The sequence below is a fragment of the Peromyscus leucopus genome, chromosome 19 (genome assembly GCF_004664715.2).
Source record: "Peromyscus leucopus breed LL Stock chromosome 19, UCI_PerLeu_2.1, whole genome shotgun sequence".
NCBI classification, from domain to species: Eukaryota; Metazoa; Chordata; class Mammalia; order Rodentia; family Cricetidae; genus Peromyscus; species Peromyscus leucopus.
Window position 1 is genome coordinate 77,991,567 of NC_051079.1, and position 27,914 is coordinate 78,019,480.

The 27,914-nt window shown below is 40.1% G+C and overlaps 1 protein-coding gene across 2 annotated transcripts; it reads right to left on the bottom strand.

Moving 5' to 3' along the window:
• Positions 1–628: 628 nt before the first annotated feature.
• Positions 629–27,764, bottom strand: LOC114696081 (zinc finger protein 431-like). Of its 2 annotated transcripts, XM_037197246.1 has the most exons (4): positions 26,920–27,764; positions 7,310–7,436; positions 7,048–7,108; positions 629–2,999 (listed from the first exon to the last, which is right to left on the bottom strand). In XM_037197246.1, the coding sequence occupies exons 1-4, from the start codon at positions 26,920–26,922 to the stop codon at positions 1,787–1,789; spliced, it is 1,404 nt and encodes a 467-aa protein (XP_037053141.1). In that variant the 5' UTR covers positions 26,923–27,764; the 3' UTR covers positions 629–1,786. The 2 variants fall into 2 exon arrangements, 1 of the variants encoding a protein (XP_037053141.1); XR_005089557.1 differs by lacking the exons at positions 7,310–7,436; positions 26,920–27,764 and having other exon boundaries at positions 2,897–3,080; positions 7,048–7,303.
• Between the last annotated feature and the right edge of the window lie 150 nt (positions 27,765–27,914).

Genomic DNA, 27,914 nt, shown 5'->3' on the forward strand with positions numbered 1-27,914 from the left:
AACTCTGGCTACACCTAACCCTGACCCCTAACCCTAACCCGAATCCTAACCCTTCAACCTTCCTGTAATCTTAATTCTCCCCTCTGTTGGTCCAGCTTATAATTCATGCATGGCCACTGGCCAATCAGTGTTTTATATATTGACCAATGAGAATAACAGATTAGACAAACTATCCCACGGCACTAACCCTAACCCTAACCCCCTGAGGAACCCTAACCCAACGCTAACCCTCTAACCCTAACCCTAACCCTGTAACCCTAACCTTAACCCTTTAACCCTAACCCTAACCCTCTAACTCTAACCCTAAACCCTAACCCTGAATTCTGACCCTAACCATAAACCCTAACCCTCTAACCCTAAACCCTAAACCCTAACCCAGATACCCACCCCAACCCCAATCCTCTCTCATAATCTAACCTCCTAACCCTTGACTCTGATGCTGACCTTACCCTAACCCTAAACCCTGCCCCTAACCTGACCCAGACCCTGACCATCTTCACCAGTACCCTGACCAGTATACTAAAACTGACCCCAACCAAGACACCCACCCCAACCCCAATCCTCTCTCTCACAATCTAACCCTCAACCCTTGACTCTGATGCTGACCTAACCCTAAACCTTGACCCTAACCTGACCCAGACACCAACCATCTTGACCAGTACCCTTACCAGGATACTAAAACTGACCCGAATCAAGACACCCACCCCAAACCCAATCCTCTCTCACAATCTAACCTCCTAACCCTTGACTCTGATGCTGACCTAACCCTAAACCTTAAACCCAGACCCTAACCCTAACCCTGTAACCACTGGAGGATGGTCTCCTAGCAGGTTGAAGGAATCCTGACCTCCCTGAGAGGAAGCCATTACAGCTGGGCTCTGCTCCACTCCCCTAAGGAAGTTTCCCAGCAGAGGTGTCCATTTCTTCTCAGATCCATCCCAAATGCTTCACTCAACTAAAAACAAACCACTGCACAAATGTGGCAGTCTGCTCCAGCTCCATGAAAAAAGTGTTTACTCCCGCACTGCTCCCATAAGGTAGTTTCTCAGTAGAGGTGCCCATTGCTTCTCTGGTCCACTCCACTAGGGGATTTCTGATCTGCTCAGGCAAAAGAAAATCTTCACCCAAAACTCATTCAAGACATTTATTTTGGAGGAACATATACAGGGCAGTGGCTCTGCCAGGGTAGAAAAGGGAAGCTGCCAAATGAACAAGATTCTTAGAGGTGCAGTTTTCCAGGCATATTTTCAGGGCAGGAATTGGTCAGATTTTAATCCCTGAGCGTGAACAAGTTTGGAGATTGGCTGAATTTCATGCTCACGTATTGGTTGGTTTCAAGCTCAGAGACTGGTTGGTTTTGTGCTCAGTTGGTCAAGGGTAGATGTGTTTCTTTGGCTCTGGTTTCAGGGACAAAGTGTTTCTTTGACTCTGGTTTTAGGGTCAAGGTATGTTTCTTTGGCTGGCCCTTTTACCCTACACATAGGGCTTCATAAATTCATAAATTCATTTTTCCCATGAGTTAGCTGGTGCAAACAATATAAAAATGGACATCATAATGTGTGAACAGATGGTTGACACTGTCAACATTTTTATCTACACAATACTGTTGTTTAAATGATTCAAGTGTGTTGGCTAAAGATCCTACCAAATACTTTATAATAAGAAGCCCTCAGTATCTTTTTCAGGTACTCGAAGACTATTGAAATATGCAAAGGTTTTAACAGATGGCACACAAAGTTTTACTCCTGTATAATCAAAGTACAAAACTTTACCACACTGACTACATTTATAGGGTTCCACTACAGTATGCTTTTTTCTCATGATATCGAAGATTACTGGTACATGCAAAGGCTTTGCCACACTGATTACATTCATAGGGTTTCTCTCCAGTATGTGTTCGTTTATGCTTTAGAAGATTACTGTAACGTGCAAAGGCTTTACCACATTGACTGCATTCATAGGGTTTATCTCCAGTATGTATTCTTCTATGTAATTTAAGACTATTGTGATTTGCAAAGGCTTTACCACATTGATTACATTCAAAGGGTTTCTCCCCAGTATGCATTCTTTTATGTATTTGAAGAGTACTATTACGTGTAAAGGCTTTACCACATTGATTACATCCATGTGGTTTCTCTCCAGTATGTGTTCTTTTATGCATTTGAAGACTACTGTGATGAGCAAAGGCTTTACCACATTGATTACATTCATAGGGTTTATCTCCAGTATGTACTCTTTTATGTATTTGAAGAGTACTCTTACATGCAAAGGCTTTATGACACTGATTACATCCATATGGCTTCTCTCCAGTATGTTTTCTTTTATGCAATTGAAGATGACTTTTATATGCTAAGGCTTTTTCACACTGATTACATTCATAAGGTTTCTCTCCAGTATGTGTTCTTTTGTGCATTCGAAGAGTACTATGCTCAGCAAAGGCTTTACCACACTGATTACATTCATAGGGTTTCTCTCCAATATGTGTTCTTTTATGTATTTGAAGATGACCGCGTTGAGTAAAGGCTTTACCACACTGGTTACATTCATAGGGTTTCTCTCCAGTATGTGTTCTTTTATGCATTTGAAGATTACTTTGATTAGCAAAGGCTTTACCACACTGAATACATTTATAAGGTTTCTCTCCAGTATGTGTTCGCTTATGCTTTTGAAGATAATTGTTAAATGCAAAGGCTTTACCACACTGATTACATTCATAAGGTTTCTCTCCAGTATGTGTTCTTTTATGCCTTTGAAGAGTACTCTGATGAGCAAAGGCTTTACCACATTGATTACATTCATAGGGTTTCTCTCCAGTATGTGTTCTTTTATGCCTTTGAAGAGTACTCTGATGAGCAAAAGCTTTACCACATTGATTACATTCATAGGGTTTCTCTCCAGAATGTGTTCTTTTATGCTTTTGAAGATGACTTTGATATGCAAAGGCTTTACCACACTGATTACATTCATAGGGTAGCTCTACAGTACATATTTTTTCATGACTGTGAAGATGACTCTCAGATGCAAAGGCTTTAACACATTGAGTATATACAGGTTTCTCTCTACTTTGACTTCCATCATGCCTACAAGAATAAATGGCATGTGAAAAAGCTTTACCACATTAAACATACTGTTGAATCTTTATATCTGTATGAATTAATTTTACAAATTGATCCAACTGTAAAGAGGAATCAGATCTTAAGGTTTTATCACTGTGTTTACACGCATATTGTTCCCCTTCATTTTACCACCATTATTGCATTCATAAATTTACCTATACTGTGAGTTGTCACAGGCATCTCTGACGGAAATGGCAAAAGTCATAAAGCAGCACAGCTGCTTGACAAAGATCCAGCAAAGCTGAAACACATGATGGCTGCTGTGCCACCTTTGGTTTTAATCTCCACCTGTTGCATACTTAGGAGAGTTTTAATATTTGTACAAAATAGGGATAATGGACTGATGAAAATTTTCACATGGATCATTTATGACTTCTCTGAGGAATGCTGATTCTAAGCTCCCACAGGACAATCCTGAACACATTAACCCCCCCATCCATGCTTCTAGGGAGATATCTCTATCAACTTGAAGGTCTTCCTTATGCATTGGAGGTTGATACACATAAAGAAGCCAGAGGTCTCTTTATGAGGCTATGAGACATTCTTGAAACATCTGTCCCTGTCCTTAAGCAGAAACAAGATGTTCAAAGCAAAGTAAACCTAAAAAAGTCAACAAAATTCAGTGGCCTAGAGGAGTTGGCCACAGTTCAGATTGCAAAATTCTTCTCACTATACACTCAGGCAATTACATGGCACACACACCAACAAAGTTAGATTAGCTGAAGTTATTTCTGCCCTATGTAGACACTTACTTTGACAAGCAAAGAATGGAATGGAGAGATGATATAAGAATAAAATGTCAGTCAGGCAGTGGTGGCACACACCTTTAATCCCAGCACTTGGGAGGCAGAGGCAGGCAGAGCTCTGTGAGTTCAAGGCCAGCTTGGTCTACAGAGTGAGATCCAGGACAGGCTCCAAAGCTACATAGAGAAACTCTATCTCAAGAAAAAAAAAGAATGAAAGGTCAGGATCTCCCTTTCTTAGAAAAGTTAGCACATGCAGAGCCACTGTGGTGTCATATGACCAAGGAACAACAGAATGCCAGAATTAGACATATAGACAAATTCTATTTTTGGTTGTGAGCCCTAGCCTTTAACGGCTGAGCCATCTCTCCAGCCCGACAAATTCTATATAAAAAAATATAAACATTGTATTAAGCTAGAATTTGAATAATAACTGCAGCAGCTTTGGTTTGAGGGTATTTCTTAGGCTCTCTGACCATTAAGAGTTAATAATACCCTAGCTTAGCACTCGGGGCAGAGGATTCTGTGGTTCGAGCATGGTACAATGATCAGAAACAAATAAGAGAAATTGAAAAAAAAAAAAAAAAAAAAAAAAAAAAAAAATAATACACTACTTGGGACATGGCAATATTCTGGGTTGGCATGGAAATTTTTTGATCTAGTGTCCTTGAAGCAACAAGAGCTACCAGCCCAAGAATAGGCTATCATATGCCTCTACATTCTTAAGAATTGGGTCATGGGGCTGAAGAGATGGCTCAGAGGTTAAGAGCACTGACTGCTCTTCCATAGGTCATGAGTTCAATTCCCAGCAACCACATGGTGGCTCACAACCATCTGTAATGAGACCTGGTGCCCTCTTCTGGCCTGTAGTCATATATGCTGTATACATAATAAATAAATAAATCTTTAAAAAAAAAAGAATTGGGTCATTGGGTTGAGTAAAAATGATAACTGTTTATCAATGATGTAAAAACTTGATGGAAATGATTGGAAAAGATAACTCAGTTTATCAATGATGATTAAAAGATGTGCAAGAGTAAATGATTTTGTATATAAACCTGTGAAAAATACAGGTTGTCAGAGTAGAATAAGCCATATCAAAATGAGCTTCCTCTCTGTCCATCTCACCTAAAACAAAACTAAGAAGTATTCTGTGTCTGATTCCTACCATCTTCAGACCCTGCACTCACCCAGAGCTGGACTCCAGCAGTGAGTCATATTACATTTGCTAAGTGAACTAGCACGAACAGAAGTATTTACACAATCTCAATGTCACAGGCCATGACATAAATACAACAGATGGCAATTAGTAATTAAAGCCAACCCACCAGATGAATAATTATCTGATGGGAAGCCCCACTTGGCAAAGACTGTTGGGGTACAGTCTGTGAATGACTGGTTGCTTTTGTCTGTAATTTTTCTCATGTACCACTACATTTCTTTCCTAAAAACAGCTATGGATATTTCCCCATTGCTTATGTGTTTATCTCATCCATCTACTGGGCACACACATATCTGTGGATGGTCAGGACGATGACCTCCTCTTAAACTGTACAATTTTGATGAATAGAAATAATACTAGCATATTTTTCAAAACTCAGACTGACATAGGAAAATAACAGTATTCTCAGCTACAAAGACAGTTTTTTATATATTTAGCTAATTTTAGACCTCAGAACAAATCCAAACATAGACTAATTGCCCCTGGAAACGAACTGCACAAGGACAAGTTCCCAGGTGTCTATTGCTGTACCAAGGTCAGGCATGAAATAACTTTTGGGCCAGTTTTTCACTTGCAAAAGCCTGACAGATAACATCAAGACAATTCCCTGTACAAATCCTCTCAGCAATTGACTTTCGGCAAAGACCCCTAACCTCAGTTTATGATACAAGACCAAGGTTCAGCCAACTAATTGTGTTTTGTTTAGGTAGTGAATTTCAGTGTCACTCTCTGTTGGGGAAAGCTGACCACTTAAAGTTACATGCTTGCTTAATCACTGGCCAATCAGCATGATATCCCTGGCCTGAGAGAAAGTGTGATTTTTCTCATGTGGAATCAAAATGGCTCGGATCCTAAACATGTAACTCATATATTTTCCAGAGTTTTGTTGTAGAAGGAGATGTGCACAGAGAGAGCTGTGTAGAGAGATGGAGCAATAAGTAACTGTGTAAAGATGTGTGTAGGAAGAGATATGTAGAAAAGAGATGTAACTGTAGAGATGTGTGACTCTGTAGAAGAGAGATGTAGTGGTATAAAAAGAGATGTAACTGTGTGTAGAAATGTGTGGCTGTGTAGTAGAGAGATATAGCTGTGTGGAGAGACATGTAGCTGTATGGAGACAGATTTTTTTCAAGATTCAGTAATATAGAAAGTCACCATCAGAACACTTGTGCTTTCTTCCTAATACCCCTCAGATAGAAAAAGTCTAGCCCTTGACACATTTGTGGACTTTTTTGCATCCCCTGGTACTGCTTGGAGGCTGGCATTCCAGGCAGCAATATCCTTACGCTCATAGGACTTTTCTGCAATGTGAGTTTGTTGATGTATTAATAGTAAAGCTGGAAAACCAATTACTTATATGTTTGAATAAAATTCAACAAGTATACTCAATGTGGGGATTGCTACATATCTTCTAATTGTTTTAAGAGAGAGGTATGTTATGTCTTTCCATATCCCTATGCCCATATGGCTTGTATTCAGAGTAATATATGATCAACCTACAAAAGGAAGAATAACAAATAAAAGACTTCCACACTTAATTCACAGTTTGATTTTCTAGTCCTCATAGGTATAGGAATTAAGGTTTCTCCACAAAAACTGCCCCTTGACTCTTGACTCTAATTTCCCCTCTCACTCAACCAAGCACAGTCACAACAAAGATACCTTTTGTAATATTAGTATGAAATAAATGGGTTGACAGTTCTATAGCATAGCTCTCATTGTGCTATGATTCAAATGGTGATATCTGTTAAGGCATTATTTCCTTGTCTTCTTTCTTTAAAAAAAAAATGCCTTGCAAGTACAATTTGCCTACCTGAAATTGAGGTATATGGTTTTGTGAGAATTTAATAATCAACAATGCACTTTAAGCTGTGCTTATTTATATTGTTGCTTTTGTTTAAAACTTCCAAGACATATTACAATTTCTTCAGAGGCACATTTGTATCAGCTAGCACATGAAAATTACCTTTGATGTCCTCTAGAACTTTGACAATGTTCTTTAATATTAGGGTCTTCCCAACTGTATCCTAAAATAAGATACCAGAAAATGTATGTTATATTATTGAAAACTGTGCAAAATTTAAGTTACTCTCTTCAGTGAACCTTAGAACCATGACTGATTAATTCACCTCATTCTTCTTCTTTCTCAATCAAATTACATAGCAAAAGCAATAATCAAAGAACACTTGTCCTCTTATTTTAAAATGTGAAGGAAGATTCAGTCTTACCTATAGTAGTGAGGTTCATGTAGGTCTCCAGCATCACATCTTTGTAGAGATTCTTCTGGGAAAGACCCAGCAAAGTCCACTCTTCCCAAGTGAAATCAACATGCACATCATCATAGGACACTGCATTCTAAAACATCCCACACATGTGTACAACAGAAAGCATGATACTGACAACATAGTAAATGTATACTTCTTTGACAGTATAGTCATATAATTCTGGTGCTCCCCCCACTTATTCCATGACATAGACATTATAATGTTACCAATAAATCACTTTAGAAGGAAACTGAATAGGAGGGTCACCTCTGTCATTTCTGTACACTTTGAATGGGATATCACCTTGAAAGAGAAATGCCTATTAGTAAACAGAGAGATAAGTAAACAGATTAACAGTACAGAGTACATATGAGAGAAATTGTATGAACAATTACTAACTACAGAAAAGAAAAATAAGATATGCAAACTGGGTGTATTGGCTCATACTTTTAACCCCAGCACTCAGAAGGAAGAGACAGGTATATTTGTCTCTGAGTGGAATGCCAAACTTGGCTATGCAACCAGGTCCAGAACAGCCAGAAGTACATATTAAGACCTGTCTCCCATGTAAAAATCAGTCAAACTAACAAAAACAATAGAAAGAACGCAGAAGTTTTGACTGAAGTGCCTAAAAAGAATTAATTATGCATTTATTCCAGTTCTGTATTCATCTTCAAGAAACTTGAAATGCCCCATTTTATACTGTAAGATCAACATTTTACTAAAAGATTTTACATGTTTAAACAGTTACAAATGGATAGATGAAAACATTAGCAATATAAATGTTGATCATAAATAATCAACACAGGGCAGAAGAGATAACTCAGTAGTAAAGAGCTCTTGCTGGTCTTGCATATAGGTGGGCTCAATTGCCAATACTTACATGAGGGATCACAACTATCCATTATTCCAAGTTCAGGGTTCTGAGACCATCTTTTGAATACTGTAAGGTGATCACCAGGTACCCACATGGTGCATGTCCATGCATACAAGTAAATTACTGATATTCACTTTTTAAAAAATCAAAACAAACACAATGGGTAGGAAGAAGGTCATGCACCTATAATCCAATGACTCAGAAGGCTCAGGCAGTATTAATGTCATGAATACATGCCATCCTGGAAAACAGAATGATAACCTCTGCCAATTTTTAAAATTTAAGATATGGGTGAAGCTCAGTACAACAGCATATGCTTGACATGTACAAAAACCTACATCCCAGGCCCATCACCCAATAATATAAAAAACAGAAAAAGCCAGTATTGTTGACCCATCTTTAATCCCAGGATTTGGGAGCCAGACTCAGGGGGATCTCTGAGTTCAAGGCCAGCCTGGTGTACAGAGCTACTTTCAGGAAAACCAGGGCAATTCAGTCAAACCTTGTCTTCAAAAACAAACAAAAAAATTAAAACAGCAGGCTACCAAACTGTCTTAGCATGGAATAGCAATTGCTTCTATTGTGTTTTATGTGATTTAGAGATAGATAATGGTACTGAAGCTTTGACAGTAAAAGAAGGAAGCTGGCTGATTAGTTTCGACCACAACACAATAGATACAAAGAACAGGAAATAGGTTAAGGCTATAGAGATTCATATCACACCACCAGTGAGGAATTTCATCCCCAAAGGCTCCTCCTACTAAAGGTTTCACAAGCAATCACAAGAAAGACACATATTCAATACACCAAGGAGAGACACATGTTTAAATACATCATCCTACCTGAGAGGTTTTTTTATTCAACCAACTACATTCTGACTCAGCCTCATGGTCATCCATGAAGAAAATGCATTTAGTCACTTCAATTATACTCATAGTCTGCAACAGCCCTTATACCAATGTTACACAACTACCCATAATTCTATGTGTATAGAAACTAACACAGACTTCACAACTCCCACAAAATTAACTCAAAGTGACCCTTAAACTGTTATGTTTCTGATCCTCCAGCTACTGATATTTCTTCCAAACAGAGAGGCTCCAAGCTCTAGAGCTTTCTTGGAAAATGGAGGTAATCGCATGCTATGGCTCTGCAAACTTTCATGTCCCCTTGTGGTTTTAGGCAAACCAAGCCCCACTGATGCCTAATCATCAAACGGTATAGAATAATTTAATGTCTACTTCCTACCACATGGGTTATGGCACATGATGTGGAATCTGCTCTATCTACTTGCCTATCAACATGTAAACCTGTAATACCTCTGTAGCTCAGAAACTTATTTTCACCCTTGGAATTGAACTTCCCTGAATCAAGTCGAGATTGGTATCAGAAATCCTAAATCATTCTAATCACATCTTCCAGTCTCCAAGAGCACTTCCTGTTCCCCTTCCAAAGCACATAGTCCTTTGTGTACAAATTCCAATATACACTGATTGTCCAGTACAGCCAACCCTTTGCTTCATAGCTAGGAAGACTTGCAGTCAAACACAGGTCACATTCAAACAGTAACTGTTGTTACTGTGTAACTGTTGTTAAAGAAAAACAGCCATGAATTAGAAAACAATGAGTGGTCAATGGTAGGGCTTGTAGACAGGAAAGAGACTGTGGGCATGACATAGTCACAATTGCAGAGAATTATTCTGAAAAGTTGAAACAGAATTGATGGCCATGTATTCTAGAGACTAGGGATTTGTATGGGAGCAAACCAAAGATTACTCACATCTTTTTTCCCCCTGGGGCTATACATCTTAAATAAGAAAATTGGCAGCCCTGTTAGGTAGGGCCACACTATTTTATCAGATCTTCTATATTAGTTGAACTTATGTAAGTACAGTAATTTGATTTCATAATGAGGTTAGCCCTTTAAGATTATTAAATGCTCTGGTCTATGGACCCAGAGAAATCGCCAGTCAGGACATTTATGATCACCTAAAGTTGATTACATGACTCCACATTGCTAATCACAAATACTATTGAAGCAGGTAAGCTCTCACTCTCCTTCCTGCTCCTACCTTTCTGCACTGTCACTACATCAGCTTCAAAGTTGTCAGTAAACTCAATTCTTGCACCGGTTCCTCTTCATTTCTATGTCCCCCCAAAAAGTCAGGGAGACTTGGGGATTAGTCATTGACTAGTCGAGGCCAAGCCTAATCTTCCCAGCACTGTACAGCAGAGGCAGGGTTAGGTGTTCAATGCAATTCTCAATTACATAGTATGAGTCAAGCCTATGTTACAGGAGACATTGCTCTACACAGAAATCAATAATCAACAGCTCTTGAGAGAAAAGGAATGAAACAATCAATAATCTAGAAACATTAGAGAACAGAAACAAATAGATAAGAGTAGTAATGCACTTAAAAAAATGTTAAAAACAATACCAATATGTGATGTTTTAAAATGATAAAAATAATGCATTTTTAAGATACAGAACTTAGTTATATTAACTTTGAAAAAGAGTAGGACCTTCTCTGCTAAAGGGAATGTCATTAATAAGAGATAGACTGATTTTGCCCATATGCACTTGTTGGCTGCTGAGATCTGTAACCTGACACACAGAGTTATAGTTAATGGCCTTTGAATCAAACCTGAGCTGACATAACTGTGTCAAGCAGGATTGAACATATCTGCATAGAAAGTTGCCTAATAGAAATTTCAATATCCTTTGATACTGAATTCTCTCCAGGTGCCTGCCCTGAGGAGATTTCTGCCAAGGTCCAGAACAGAAATGACAAGTGGCTAGGATTCTAATCTGAGGGATATGAAATGAATCTAAGCACACTGAGTTCTTTAGTCCATTTACTTTATTCTTCTAAGTAAATTTTATCTACACAGTTTCTTTTCTGTTCTCATACTTAGCTCCTCTCGGTGCCTTCTGCTCTCAGTCTCTTCTACTGTTCTCTCATATCTATCTAGTTCTTTCCATCTCTGTCCTCGTCTTTGTTCTTCTAAATCAATTCTCCCATTGCTATGGGGGAACCAGTATGTATACACAAGCAGTAATTCTTTGGCAAAGCAATGCGAGGCTTGAAGTTCTCAGGATTGCAGAGAGAGGTGATAAGATCCCACATAGAGCAATAATTGTCAGCTTCCAATTACAACCCAAATGGGGGGAGTGACTAAAGGGGAGTTCTCTGGTAGGGTCGACTAAAGGCTAAGATCAATTAGAAAATTCTAAAAAGTAATTTATGTACTCAAGCTATCGTCTAGTAGTGGCTAGGTAGAATGTTAGGGGTCAATAAGTCACTAGAAGAGTAAAATTATCTTTAGTGCTGCTTTCCCCCACTCATCCTGGCTAAAGTTGCTTCTTGATAGGGAGGGGGACATATGCTCAGTGGCTAAGCAACCTACATCAGAGCATGTAACATTTGGTTAGTAAAGGCACTTTCTGCTCTGAGTAATTGTCAAGGAAATCTTGACAAGGAATAGCACCTGGGGAGATAAAAAGTGGGGAGAATAGAAATATTAATTTGCATAAGAAACAAAGCTTGGCACCAATCATCTGCCTGGCCTTGTCAGAAATTTCCTTAGGTCAGAGAGAAATAACTGCCTTAACTCAGTAACTAGCAAGTGGCTAAAAATATCATGCCAGGAATGTGAGCAATAAACCTCTTAAGTTAGAGTCTTGTCTAAATAACCCAGGGTGAAGATAAGGAGTTGAAGATTTAATTGCAAGTGGTTATTTTCTTCCATCTGTAAGTGAGATTAGCAAATGTTTATCTATGTGCAGTTTTGTTCTTGGAAAAAGGTATCATTGCTGAAATACTTTTGTTTGGAGAATGGACAATGAAAAAATAAACACAGCTGGGGACAGTTATCCAATTACCCCAAATGTATAAAGAGAGTTGTGCCCAAGACTGAGATGCAATCATGAGATTACATGTACACATAACATGGAAATACACAGTAAATGGGGAGAATCATAGTTGTTATTGCACAAGAAGTTTACAAGAAAAAGCTAATTCACTCAAAAGTCAGCAATCCCATAACACCTTGCATGATGGTTTGCTCTAATAGAACCCTTAGTTCTGATAGTTTGACCTTCTGAACTCTAGTTGTCACTGTCGTATACTCCCATGGTCTTTTTGCTACCAGTGACTCTCAATACTTTGGTGCAAGTTGACCTTCCCAAATTGTACACCAACCAGTCTGGTCTGTCTTCATTTACAAGACATCAATTAGTACATGCTGGGAAATTACAAAATCACTCCCTGTAGCTAGAGTTTTCCTGCCTTGCCCACAGTTAGGACAAATCTCTGTCACCTGCCAGTCCCACAGCTGCTCAGACCCAACCAAGTAAACACAGAGACTTATATTGCTTACAAACTGTATGGCCGTGGCAGGCTTCTTGCTAACTGTTCTTATAACTTAAATTAATCCATTTCCATAAATCTATACCTTGCCACGTGGCTTGTGGCTTACCGGTGTCTTCACATGCGGCTTGTCATGGTGGCGGCTTGCAGTTTCTCTGACTCAGCCTTCCTCTTCCCAGAATTATTCTCCTCCTTGTCCCGCCTATACTTCCTCTTGCCTATACTTCCTCCTGCCTGGCCACTGGCCAATCAGTGTTTTATTTATTGACCAATCAGAGCAACAGATTTGACATACAGACCATCCCACAGCAACTCCCCCTGCTACAATCAGGTCCTTTTTCATAATGGAGACTCCAGCAGTTGATTGTCTACCCTGTTTGCCCATGCAGTAGACACAATAACCTATTCCTTCTATTCTGGTCTGTTCCACATGCAAATCATTTTCCTTTTACTGCAATGGATATTCAATTGCATGACTCAAATGGATAGTTTTGAAACTCTGAGGTGGTACAATTATTTAAGATTTTGTGGGTGTAATATAGAGGATAGCAAGGTCACTGCCCTGGAGAGCAACAGACTGGAACCAAGGCTACTTGTATCAACATAAGAGAGCTTGTTTCAAACATTTTTATAAAATACAGGAAGTGCAGGTGTTCTAGAATATGCCTTCCCACATATTTAAGAGATTAATAAAGAAAAATCTCTTTAATGATAGCATGTATCCATCTCTGGCTAGTGCTGAAAGAGGAGCCAGCCTAGAAGAGATTTTGCATTCCACATATGCTGTCATCCTTGTGTCTTTCAGGTTCAGGCTCCAGATTACATTTTGAACAATTTAAATAGGTACAGAAGACTGCAAGTCTATCCACTACACAGCAAAGATATTCCCAGAATTATTTCTTAAGTACACCAGACCTGAAAAAGCAGGACCTTCTTCAGTGACAGAATCCTGAGGTGGAGGTGTCAGAGGATGAGAAAGATAGGAAAAGTATAAAGTAGAAAAGATAAAAGGTAGGTTGTGTGTGGGGGGTCTTGCATAAGCTATGTCTCATGCGTATGCTTCTTAAGAAGAATAGCGCCGGGCAGTGGTGGCACATGCCTTTAATCCTAGCACTCGAGAGGCAGAGGCAGGTGAGTTCAAGGCCAGCCTGGTCTACAGAGCTAGTCCAGGACAGGCTCCAACGCTACAGAGAAACCCTGTCTCGGAAAAAGAAGAAGAAGAAGAAGAAGAAGAAGAAGAAGAAGAAGAAGAAGAAGAAGAAGAAGAAGAAGAAGAAGAAGAAGAAGAAGAATAGCATCGTGTATACACTACTTCCAGGGGGGAAATGGTGAACTACTACAAAGTCAGCAGAAAGTATCATATAATGGAACAAACTCAGGAGGAGGCTAATCAAACAATGCTGCATAAGGGGAACACAGGGTTTCTCAAGAACATTGTAGCTAGAGTTTTCCTGCCTTGCCCACAGTAAGAACAAATCTCTGTCACCTGCCAGTCCCACAGCCACTCAGACCCAACCAAGTAAGCACAGAGACTTATATTGCTTACAAACTGTATGGCCGTGGCAGGCTTCTTGCTAACTGTTCTTATAGCTTAAATTAATCCATTTCTATAAATCTATACCTTGCCATGTGGCTCGTGGCTTACCGGCATCTTCACATACTGCTTGTCATGGCGGTGGCTAGCAGTGACTCCTTCCGCCTTCCTGTTCTTTCTTTTCTCCTCTCTGTTAGTACCGCCTATACTTCCTGCCTGGCCACTGGCCAATCAGTGTTTTATTTATTGACCAATCAGAGTAATTTAACATACAGACCATCCCACAGAAGAACATTACTAAGCCCACAGTGGCATTGAGACTGATAACCATAGCCCCATGTGGTAAGAAGAATTGGGTTCTTAGGATCTGAAACAACCCCTGGGCTCACCTCACAAACATATTCCTGGTTTTAGAGAAAGAATTCTTTTTTATTCTTAAAACATCAGGCCCTTAAGGGTAGCTCCCAGGGCCTAGGTCTCCTGCTGTTTGTGGCTCTGCCAAGCACATTCCTTCTCCCTGTGTAAGGACCTAAAGGGAAAGTCTTGTTGATCAGGCTAGCCCTTAACACAATGTTTTCCTTTTCAAATAGTTGTCACCTTGCCCATCTATGCTTCTCTCATAAAGAAAACTGAACCTTTATGGCACACCAGGCCTGAAGGTTGAACCCTGTAATGCTCCCTTGAGCAGCTTGTCAGAGGCCTATTCTTTGATATGGGGATGGGTCTAGTGGCTGGTTGTAAACCAGAAGTATCTCCTTTATTTGGAGCCATATGTCTGGACAAGCCTGGTGAACAAATGTGTATCCTAGCATACTAATCTCTTATAGGCCTCACTAGCATATACGTATCTTTGGGGTATTTTAGAGGCAACCCTCCTTTAGCTGAATTCTCCTTTCTGTGACTTACTATCTCCTAAACATTGGGAAATCCTTTATATCACCAAGTCTATTCTTCTACATCATAATTAGAGTGCTACCCAACATAAAAGATGCCATTTACAATATCTACAAAATTAAATACAAATGGATCTTTCTCCTAAATGTTAAATGTGAGGTGCAGAACTTCTAGAAAATAATATAGAAACTAGGCCTCTCCAAATTTGGCAACCTGCTTCTGAAGGGGGAAAATCAGTAGCCCCCTTGAGCATTGGCCCCCACCTTGAGGTATCTGTTGACAGGTGACTGAATTCAGTTGGCCAGAGTCTGAAAATAAAGCTGGAACAATGAATCTAAATGTATATCATGGACCCAGTAAAACAAGATATAGGAAGTAAAAAATTTATGTCTCTAAAGATGTCCTGCATCCTGTCAGCCATTAGTAATTTCATGCTTATAGTTCAGCCAATAATTTCAAAGAACTACCTCACCCCTAGCTCCCTCATCCAATCCTAGGACACTAAGATATGTAACCCACTGCTTGTAAACTTTTTCCTATATAAACACCTTGTAATAAGTGCTCAGGGTCTTCCTCCTTCACTCACTGTAACAGAGTGTCGAACGAGATCCCTGCCTGGGCTTGGCTTGAATAAAGAAACCTTTTGTCTTTGCATCAGAAGTTGGCTCCTTGGTGGTCTTGTTGGGGGACTCAACTCACCATGTCAAGGCATCCCAGATCACTCATGCTCCCCACTCAGCTCCCTGCAGCAGTATTCACAGAACAGCACATAAAAACACTGAAGCCTACTCTGCTACAAAGCCAAGCCTGCATCCTGGCCCCAGCAAGAGCCCTGAACCACTTCTGACTGACAGGTCAGACTGGAGGCCTTGATTGGCTACTGAAGACTGAGTGACAAGAGAACCTCCCTTAGGATTGCACTGTACTTAAAGACACAGCACAGTGATTCCTTGGCCCTGCCATCCACTCCAGACCCAAATTTTCCCAAATCTACACAGATAAGCATTTCAACAGCACTTGCCTTGGCTACAAAAGCTGACCCTGCTATCTTCCTGCACTCCATAGGCACTTCCCATTCTTCCTCCTGCACACAATGTGGCTAGCTTGTACAGCCCATTACACAATGTGGAGTAGAATGATTCCTCTCTCCCCCAGAAGGGTGCCCAAAATGTTAGCAATTAAGAGTGATTTTAGGACAAAAAAAAAAAGATGTTTGTTCTGTGGCTCCATGCTGAGGTCAGGTGAACTGAAGGTACTTTATATCTGACTATCCCAGGGACTTCAGACAACCACAGGAGAAAAGCAGGAACCAGATCACAAACAATATGATGGGTCTTTCTTCCATCTGAAGGCTCTATTGCTTTAGGAGTTTTCTTTTGAAATTCACTTCAATCTCTTGACAATTTAACAATAATAAAAAGCGTAGTCTTCAAAATCAGTTAATTAGAATACTTAGAAATGGAACAAAGAAGAATGCTTTTTTGGGCACTGTTGTTAGCTACACATCTTACTCAGTGGACAGGTGAAAACTACACAGCAGTATTAGTCAAGGTTCTCTGCTTGAACAGAACTGATAGAATAAATCTCTGTATGTATTTAGTAAGTGGATTTATTAGAATGTCTCACAGGCTGTGGTCCAGCCAGTCCAACATTGGCTGTTTACCAGTGGAAAGTTGAAGAATTCAAAAGTTCTTCAATTCATGAGGCTAGATGTCTCAGATGGCATTCAGTATATACCAGAATTCCTAAGAACTGGGCTCTAAAGATGAAAAAGGAATGACCTTCCCAGCCACAGCCAGGGCAATCAGCCAAAGAGAGTTTCCTTCTTCAATATTCTTTATATTTGTAGTCTGCCACCAGAAGCTCTGACTCAGATTAAAGGTAGATATTATTACCTCAAAAGTTCAAGATCAATGAAGCGTTTTCCCATTTCAAAACCTTTAATTAAGTAAAATCCCTCGCAGGTATAACCAATTGTTTGTGTATTGGTTAATTCCAGAGGTAGTCAGTTTGACTACCAAGAATAGCCATCACAACAGCCAAGATGGAAGAAATAAGAAAAATGTCTTGCCTGCAGGAGGCAAGGAGAGCATGGGAGTTATTTCCAAATCAATGTTTTTCCTAAACAAAAAAAGCATGGGGATTTCACTTAGGGAGTCTGAACATATTCATGTAGAATTCTCCCACTTCTTAAACATACTCAGTTAACAAATCCACTTCTGAATATGATCACAATGTAAAAGCAGTGACATTTTTATGAACAAAGTCAGGAGCAAATGTGGTACACTTAATGTTACCACACACCAGAGACAAATATTGCTGCTTTTAATTAACACACAGAAGTTGAACTCATTCTCTTGAAAAATGTTTAAGTATCTATACAATGACCTAGAGGAAATGTGATGAGAGGACAATAATAGCAAAATTATGTTATAAGTAATAATTTTAAAACAGCTTGATTCTCATAACATTAAGGATATTTGTAAGCACATATAATGAGTACACAAATAAGAAAACCTAGAAGCAATCTACATGATTGTATATTATAGAACTGAATGAAAGTTATGCTGGACTGCATTAAGTCCTAGGATGGCAGGCAAACCTATGTATGCTTAAGATTTAAGGATAGACAGGCAAGACCATCTGAGTCAGATCCTTAGACACACATGCAAATTAGCCTTGACAAATTAATAAAATAAAAATATGAGAGCTGAGAGTTGCCTCAGACAATAAAGGGCATTGAAACCAAGGATAAAGCCTAGTTTGACCCATAAGACCCATATGTCAGAAGGAAACAAAATCCCTATAGTTGTCCTCTGGCCTCCACAAAAGCACTGTGGAATCTGTGTGTGTGCAAACAGTAGAACATTGAACACATGTGTTTCCATTAACAGACAAGTAGTGTGCTTTTGTTCTTTCATTCCCCTAATGATAGGATACTTTCTGGTGCCCTATTGACACTACTCCTAGCTCTGCTAATTTACACTTAATCATTCTTATTAACTCTCTTGACTTAAATGGCTCTTCTGAATCTTATTCCCTCTCTAACACTTGAATCAGCACACTTAAGTTCCAAATTTCAACTTGCCCTCTAGAAACAAAAACCAGTCATATTAATGAACTCCTAGACATTTTTACTTCTCACTATTCCTAAACTTTAATTTTCCTTTTTATTTTGCATGTGTATTCATATGAAGGTGCACATGTGTGTATGGGGTGCAATGTTCATGAGAGGACAAGAGGACAACTTTGAGTGTCATTCCTCAGGTGTTATCCTGAGATTTGATTTAGGAATAAAGATAAAAATGTATGATAGCTTATAACATGAATCTTAAAGGTTCTTATTAATCAAAACAAACCCAGGAGCCAGATATTGGGATGAATGCTGAAAGGTCAGAGAAACAGAACAAGCCACAGCTTCCTCACCTCACCAATTCCTCAACTGATCCTGTTTCCTCAGACTAGAAGCCTCTGAGTCCTCATCTGAATGGCTCTCAGCTGAACTGCTGCTAAAAGCCTAAAAGCTTAACCAGGCTCTAGTTCCTGGTCCTCATGCCTTATATACCTTTCTGCCATCACTTCCTGGGATTAAAGGCGTGTGTCACCATGCCTGGCTGTTTCCAGTGTGGCTTTGAACTCACAGAAACCCAGAGGGATCACTGCCTTTGGAATGCTAGGATTAAAGGTGTGTATGCCACCATTTTCTGGCCTCTATATCTAGTGGCTGTTCTGTTCTCTGACCCCAGAGAAGTTCATTAGTATTCACAATATATTGGGGAACACAATATCACCACAATAGCTGCAGCAGATCCCACCCATATCAAAAGCATTCTTCTCTGCTTTATATCTGTGAACAAAATGATCAAGCTTGGTTAAAAGCCAAATTTAAGACAAAAATACTAGATGCTTTTATAACCAAATATTCCAAAGTCTTGGGATGAGGACCAAATTATTTGAAAAGAGTAATGCTAGAAGATAAATGAATTGTGAGGGTTTAGTTTGTTACTTTATTTGATTTTATTTTCAGATGGTGTTTCACTATATAGCCCAGGCTGGCTCTTTACTCATGGTCCTTGTCCTGGTTGGCTTTTCCTCAACATGACATAAGCTAGGATTATTTGGGAAGAGGACCTTGAATTTTAAGGTGTTTTCTTGATTAATGATTTATGAGGGAGGGCCCAGCACACTGTGGAGCCATACTATGCTTGTGCAGGTGGTACTGCAGTGTATAAGAAAGCAAACAGAATTTTTAGATGTCTGCTTCTTTTCTAATGAGAGAGAGAGAGAGAGAAAGGGTGTAGATTTGGATGGGAGGAGGGCATCTCGGAGGAATTGAGGATGGGGAACTGATAATCAAAATATATTGTATGAAAATCTATTTTCAATTTAAAAAGGCAAGGGCCTTCCCTTTAATGGTGCTAAAATCCCTGAAAATCCTTACTTTTTCTTCACCACTGGACTGCCATCTGAAACTACCTAGTGCTATTTTTCTCAACAAAATAGAGACTTTTTATTTCTCTCTACCTGTTTTTTTTTTCACTGTAGACCTGAATGAATCAACAGTAATAACCATCCAACAGAAGCAATATATTTTGTCTAAGAAATCAGCCCATTACTTTGTAATTCTGCCCACTTTCTCTGGACATGGAGAGAATAAGAAAGATTTGGGGCCAAAATATCACACAGATGAACTTTAGCTAAATCTTTCAAGAAGTCTTCTAAGCACCTCCCCTTACTTACCAGGCCAAGATCACCTGATAAGGCCAGGAGGAATGAAGCCAGGCTTGGATGAGGGTGGGGTGGGGGGTGGATCAAGATGAGGCTATGACTGTTATGACTGTTTTATTGAGAGCAATCAGAATTTTTATATCTTTATCAGAAACAGAACATAATGGCAGTTTCCAGGATCAATACAGTTGTAGTTGCCAGGATACAATGAAGCTTGCAAGCTATACCAAATACACATTAATGTCTAAGACCAATTGCCCTGTTAAGTTTCCATGCTGCCTTGACTACTAAGGGATCATACAGGAAAACACAAACCAGCCTGAATGCTTCACTGCCTGAGGGAGTATGTCAGTCTGTCAGGAACTGGAAAACACATTGTGCCCCAGGAGCCAAGGACTTTAACATGAAAAACCTATGACACATGTCTCTCAAGGAAGGTAGGCCAGGCCAATTCCATGGTTCCCTGCAGAGCCTATTGCCCAGTAAAATCCTATGACCTTAACCTCCACTGTCTGCCATTACTCTCAGCATTCCCATCTTCCAGGACCTACAAGAACAGCCAATTAAGCTCTGTGTCTAGCTTTCTATGGCTTTTGACTTCTTAAGACCTGAAATCTTCAACATTTTTCCAAAAGTCAACATTCCCAAGTCCTTTGCAGCAACAAAATCACTTTTGAGGTACCAATTTTATTACAACTTTCTTCTCTGTTGCTGTGACTAAATTATCTAACCAAAAGCAACTAAGGTAATGAACAGGTTTATTTGATTGATACCCCTAGGTCACAGACCCTCTTTGTGGGAACTTAGGATAGAAACTCAATCTAATAACTGAAGGCAAAACATGTGGAATCATGTTTCCTGGCTCTCTCTTTTGCTTTATCACTGTCTTATACTCAGCTAGCTCTCTTATCTAGCCCAGACCCACTTGCTCAGAGATACTGCCAACTCAGTGGAAGAGCCTTCCCACATCAAACAAAATCAGCACAATCTCTCTTTGACACAGTAACCAGATATTCTGATCTAGGCACACCCTCAGTTGATGTTCCCTCAGATGACTGTAGGCTATGTCATGTTGACAGCTGTAGCTAATTAGGAAAAAGAGACAATAATATACAGGAAAGTTTTAAAGATCCAAAGCCAATGTATTAATCATATCATGCACTTAAGCAGCAAAAACACAAACATGAAGATAGCAACAACTGGAAAACACAGATGTACCAGAAAATGGGAAGAGGCAAGCCTCTAACATCAAGAAGAGAAAACTAAAATTGTCTCTCCACAGAAACTTCCCAAACCAACAAAAACTCAAGGAACTCATAACATAAGAAATTTTCTGAATACAAAATTGGTGAAGGTCCATCATTTTCCAGAAAATGAACAATATAATTAGCTTACAATTAATAAAATCAACAATATAGATGGCACCACTGGCAAAACAAGAAACAAAGACAGACCTACAAATATATATTATGGTCCCTTAAACAAGAATGACAAGATTCAAATCAAAATCAAACTCCAAGAAATCACTGACAAGCACTCATCCTTCACACTCTTGTTCTCTCCTTTACCAATATGAGAAAATGGGTTGGGGAGGAGGGCTGTTCCATCAAAATTGGAGAGATTCACTTGAAGATTTCTGATGTTTTAACTTTGTAGAAAATAGTTTTGGCTGTTGTTTTAATCTTAGATGGTCTTTTAATAAAAAGCCCAGAGCCAGGTATTGGGGTGAAAGCTGAAAGATCAGAGAAGCAGAGCAAGCCACAGCCAACCTCACCTCGCCAATTCCTCAGCCAATCCTGTTTTCATGAATCCTCTGACTGAAATCCTCTGAGTCCTCACCCAAAAGGGTCTCAGCTGAACTGCCTTTGTCCTGTCTCCTCATACCTTATATACCTTTCTCTGCCCTTTAATCATGGGATTAAAGGTGTATGTGCTTCCATTACTGGAATTAAAGGTGTGTGCCACCATTGCCTGACTCTGTTTCAAGTGTGACCTTGAACTCACAGAGATCCAGACAGACCTCTGCCTCCTGAATGATAGGATTAAGGGTGTGTGCCACCACTGTCTGGCCTCTATGTCTAATCTAGTGGCTGGCTCGGTCCTCTGATCCTCAGGCAAGCTTTATTAGGGTACACAATATATCACCACATTTGACTATTAAAAGAATCTCATTCTCTTATGATAAAGAAAAGGGTGCCTGTTAGGATAACTTAGACATCATTTTGTTTCCTGTGATTGATGATTGATTCTCTGTAAGTCTGCATCAGAGTGAGGAAATAAAATTTTTTTTAAAAAATGCAAGATAACAGATTTTTAAGGAATTGGTATACACCTAAAGCAACTTATTTTATTCTAATTGTTTTATAAGTCAAAAGCACTTTTGAAAAGAATTTTGTTGCTTTTTGTTTTGCATATGTTTGTACATGAGAGAGAATGCTATACAGGTGACATACAAAAGAGGATGTCAGATCCCCTGGATCTGGAATAGCAGAGAGCCTCCCAACTTGACTGCAGATATCTGAACTCAGGGCATGACCAAAAAGAATATGTGCTAAGCCACCTGCCAAGACCCGTAATACCTTTTATCCAATAAAACAAAAGACTTTCACAGATTAACACAACAAGAACAAAACCTAAATAAAGAAGTAAAGAAATGATCCTTGGGAACATGATACATCAAAATTAAGATGTTCTGTATGGTAAATTTGTACCATAAAATGAATACCATCCAATGACAGTGCCCAACAATTTATAACAGGAAAGCTAATTACAAAGCTACAAAGCTACATTCACAGTGGAGACTTTCAGAATTCTCAATGTGAATGTAAAAAAATAGTACACAGATTGATATAATATGACTTCTATACTTACCACAAAGACACAACAATCAAGAATGTGTACAGTATTTGTGAAAGAATAAAGGAGAGAGAGAGAGACAGAGAGAGAGAGACAGAGAGAGAGAGAGACAGAGAGAGAGAGAGACAGAGAGAGAGAGAGACAGAGAGAGAGACGAATAAAGGCAGGAAAATATAGTCAACCTTTAATCAAAAGACCAAAGGAAACTTCACCAGGAAAAGTGTAATCTTGACCAATGTTACTCAGCTACCTATGATTCTATGTGTATAGGAATTAAATGAACACAGACTTCACAACTTTCACAAAATTAACTTTAAGTGACCCTTAAACTGTTGTTTCTGACCCTCCAGCTACTGCCATTTCTTTCAAAGACAGAAGCCCCATGATCTAGAGCTCTCTCTACAAATGGAGGTGATCTCTTGCTATGGTTCTGCAGCCCCTTACGTCTCCTTGTGGTTTCAGGTAAATGCAGCTCCACTGAACCCAATCCCAAAACTTCATAGAATAATTTAAAATCTGCTTTCTTGCTGCCAACCGTAGAAATATGAAGGAGTTCAGCTGATACTGACAAAGCTATTACCTAGAAAAAGTTATGGACTTTTCCAGAGGAAAACCAAGACTTAAGGAGTCTTGGTGATATTAGCTTTTGGATATATTAGCTGTATCCTGCAATGAATTTCTTGTGTTCTATTGGAGTTTCCCCATTCGACTTTTCCTTCAAGAATTTATAACGGTATGATTGATCACTAATTGGGCACAACTCTCCTTATACATTTGGGGTAATTGGATGGCTGTCCCCAGTCATGTTTACTTTTTCATTAACATAAATCTGGCCAGAGCCATTCTCCAGACAAAAGTATTTCAGCAAAGATACCTTTTTCCAAGAACAAAACTGCACATAGATAAACATCAGCTCATCTCACAGATAAGAGAAAATAACCACTAGCAATTAAATTCTCAACTCTTTACCTTCACCCTGGGTTATTTAGACAAGACCCTAACTTAAGAGATTTACTGCTCACATTCCTGGGATGGTGTTTTAGCCATTTGCTAGTTACTGAGTTAAAGCAATTACTTCCCCCTGACCCAAGGAGACTGCCTACAAGGCCAGGCAGGCAATAGGTGCCAAGCTTCTTTCTTATACAAATTAAGTTTTAAATCCTCCTCAGCCAGGTGCTATTCCTAGATTTTCTCCTCCACAATTACTCTGAGCTTTTACTAACCAAATGCTACATGCTCTGACTTAAGTTGTCTAGCAACCTGGCATACTCCCCCTCCCTATCAGAAAGCAGCTGCAGCCAGGATGAGAAAGTAGGTGTGTTGAGGGGAAGTGGTACCAAAGACAGTTTACTTTCTTGTGACTTATTGACCCCTAACATTCTACCTAGCCATTTCTAGATTATAGTTTGAGTAAATAAATTCCCTAATTGATTTTAGCCTTTAGTTAACCTTACCAGAACTCCCCTTTAGTCACTCCCCTTTTGGGTTGTAATTGGAAACTGACAATTATTGCTTTATGTGTGGATCCTTATCACCTCTCAGTGACCCTGAAAACTTCAAATCTCACAATGCATTGTAAAAGAATGACTGTTCATGTATATATACTGGTCCCCCCCCCCACACACACACAGCAATAGTAGAATTGACTTAGAAGAGTAAAGTAAATGGACTAACAAGCTCAGTGTGCTTAGATTCATTGAACATCCCTCAGATTAGTATCCTTAGCTGCTTGTAGCATCTGTTCTGAACCCTGATAGAAATCTCTTCAAGGCAGGCACTTGGGGGGAATTTGGTACTTTCTGCCACATGGTTTATAGCGCAAGATGTGTATTCTGTCCTATCACCTGCCCAACACCATGCACACCTGAGAAATCTCTGCAGATCAGAAACTCCTTTTGTCCCCTAGAACTAAACTTGACTGAATCACACCATTGTGGCTGGTAGTAGCAGAAATTTAAAAGCCTTCTAATCATGTATTGTTGAAAAGTGAGCCACATCACATCTTTCTACCACTTTCTAAACTATTTGTAACATTTATAAGACAAACCTGAAAGTGGAATGCAATATTCAGAACTTGTAGAAACCAGACCTTCAGTTTTCCAATCTGTCTTCCCACTGCACACCAAAAGCAGTGCCCATGTATGCACACTGGACAGTGACACTACAAGCATCACATCCTCCTCTGCCAGGGCTGCTGAGTCCCCCCTTCCCCAGGATATCCATACACAGGGAGGCTCAGAGGACAAGGGCCACTACCCAGGTCACTACATGAACCAACAGAACCACAGTCTGTCTGGCTCATGGTCCATCAAATCCCAGCAGAAATGACAGCTCAGCAGACCTGCTCTGAACACCCTACACTCACCATGGCATGGTTTGTGGTCTTCTTTACAACTCCCTACAGCAGAAGCAGAGGAGAATCCTGGAAAGAACTCACAAGTTACTTGCCACTAGTACTCCTGATTGCCAAGCCTCCCCAGAATCCCTCACTGGTTAGGGCCACCCAGCTAGACCTCAGAATATTAGCAGCTCCCCTACTGGGTGATCAGAGATCAAATGACTCAGACAGCACAGTCCTTCCAGCTCTGTCCTTCCAGCCCAACAGAAAAGGCTCTAGTCTGGAACATTTGTATTTTAGTAGACATTCTTCCACTCTCCTAGAGCACATCCTGTTCCTCATCCAAAGCACAGGGTCCTTTGTGTGCACATTCCATTATAAACTCAATGTCCAGTGCAGCCAACCCATTGCCTCATAGCTGGGAAATCATGCAAACACAGGGCTTAACTGAAAGCCTTGCTTGAGCAGGCAAGTCCTTAACACAACAGTCTTTTACTTATCAAATAGTTGTCACCTGGTTTCATAATACCCATTTGACAGAATTATGTTTTTCTCAAGAAGAAAACTGGAACTTTATGGCACACCAGTCCTTAAGGTTGGTTGTGACCCTATAATGCCTCCTTTAGCAGCCTGTCCTTTGATATGGGGATAGGCCTAGTGGCTAGTTTTAAATCAGGGGTGGCTTCTTTGTATGGTTTGGAGCCAAATGTTTGGACAATCCTGGTGAACAAATGTGTATCCTAACATCCTAATCTCTAACAGGACTGGTTAGCATACACTTATCTTTTGAATGTTTTAGAGGCAGTCCTCCCTCAGCTGAATTCTACTTTGTGAGACATTATCTCCTAAGCATTGGTAAATCCTTTATATCACCAATTCTACTCTTCTACGTCATGGCATATTGAAAGGACCAAGCAGATGCCATAACAGGCAGCTCAGTTTTCTCTCAGAGATCGGGCCTCAATTTCAGTTTCCTGAGACTTGAGCAAGCAGTTTCTGGGAGGGCCATGAACAAAAGACATAGTCCTTGCAGTAGCTCCCTTTCTGCACATACTCTGACTGCTCAAAGTTCAGACAGATGTTTACTATCTGGGACCCCTCACCAACTTAGAGTTATGTGCATGAGTCAAGGACAGAGCCTGGACTACTGAGCCAGGCCCCACAGTCAGTACGGGCTTGGCCAGCCAGCCCCCATGGCGGCTCAAGGACAAAGCCTGGGACTTGTGCTGGACTGCCCCCAAAGTGATAATTGTAACCACCAACCAGTAAATTCAAAGGTTACATACCCTCACCCAATTTAAAGAGAACTGAGATAAAAAATAAACCAATCTGAGTTGCACCAGTGCAAGACCCCCCCTGAAGGGCTTGTGGTTTTTACCTTTAAAAAGCTAGCCACACAAAGAAGAGCAACTCCTCCCTGCCTCACTCTATTGGGTGTAGGAATGAGTTCCCTGTCTAGACTTGTATCTACAGAATAAATCTTGTTGTTGCATTCTGGACATCCAAGGTCTTCGGTGGTCTCTTTGGGGTCACAATCTGGGCATAATAATATTAGTGGAGTGCTACCCAACACCTGAGATGCCCTTTACAACTTCCACAAAATTAACTATAAATGGATCTTACACGTAAAGGTTAAATGCAAACTGTTGAACTCTAGAAGATACTGGAGAAACTAGGACTCTCCAAGTTTCAAAACCTGCTTTCCATGGATGCACCAAAAGCATGTTTAAGTTCACTACAAAGATGTTTCTACACACAGCTCCCTGCTTCCAATGTGCTGAGCAGATTCAGCCCACACAGCAAAGTTACTCAGAGGCCTGCCCCTGGGTTCAGGGAGTTGCAAAGACTGCATGGGATCTCACAGGACAGGGAATCTGGCTGCAAGTTCCCACCCAGATTTGGGGAGGACCCACCACACTGGCTCCTGCACCTCCCCATCTGCTCCTACCCATTTGGGGCCAGCAGCCCCTCACTTACCATGTCGTGATTTCCCAACTTGTCCAAGCTCTGTGCTCAGCTCCTTGCAGCAGCAATGGTAGAACAGCACACAAACCCACCTGCGCCAGCTCCTCTTCAAAGCCAAGTCTGAAGCCCGGCGCCCGGAAGAGCCCTGCACCACTTCTGACTGGCGGGTCACCTACAGGGCCTGATTGGCTAGTGAGGCCTGAGTGACAAGAGCACCTCCCATAGAGTTACAGTGTACTTAAAGACACAGCACAATGGTTCCTGACTCTGACTTCCACCACAAAGACCTTTTCTAGATCAACAGAGATACGCATTTCAATAGTACTTGCCCCTGGCTCCAATAGCAGCAGGCCCTGCCATCTTCCTGCACTCCATAGGCACGTCCCCTTTTTCCTCCTGGGCACAATGTAGCTAACTAGCTAGCTTGCACAGCCCACTATACTATGCTATGATTCCCTGTCCCAAAGGTGGAAGGGTGCCCAGAATATTAACAATTAAAAAGAGATTTAAGGACACAAAAGGAAATGTTTGTTCTGTGGTTTCACATTGAGATCAGATGAACTGCAGGTACTTTTTAACTGGTTGTCACAGGGTCTTCATACAACCAGGAAAGAAAAGCAGGAACCAGATCTCAAACAAGATAATAGGTCTTTCTCCAATCAGAAGGCTGGATGGATGGCTCCATTGCTTTAGGAGTTTTATTCCTGAAATTCAGAGCAAACTCTTGGCAAATGAATAATAATAAAAAGAGTAGGCTTCATAAAAGTTGAGTACTTAGAGAATAATGGAGCTAGGAAAATGTCTTTACGAGCACTACTGTTAGCCAACATGTCTTCCTCAGTGAGCAAGTTAAAAACAAAAACCAGCTGCATTATTTAAGGTTCTCTACATGAACAAGACTGGTAGAATGAGTCTCTCCATATATGTAGAAAGTGGATTTATTATAATGTCTCACAAGCTGTGGTACTGTTGTGCCCAGATCGTAACCCCCAGAGAGACCACCAAAG

Bases quoted from the DNA above. Each gene is read 5' to 3' on its own strand.
- LOC114696081 (XM_037197246.1), bottom strand. The intron at 7,109-7,309 runs GTAAGACTGAAT...ATCTTATTTTAG, and splicing joins CATGAACCTCACTACTATAG to GATACAGTTGGGAAGACCCT. The intron at 3,000-7,047 runs GTAATTTTCATG...TCATCTTCACAG, and splicing joins AGTTCTAGAGGACATCAAAG to TCATGAAAAAATATGTACTG.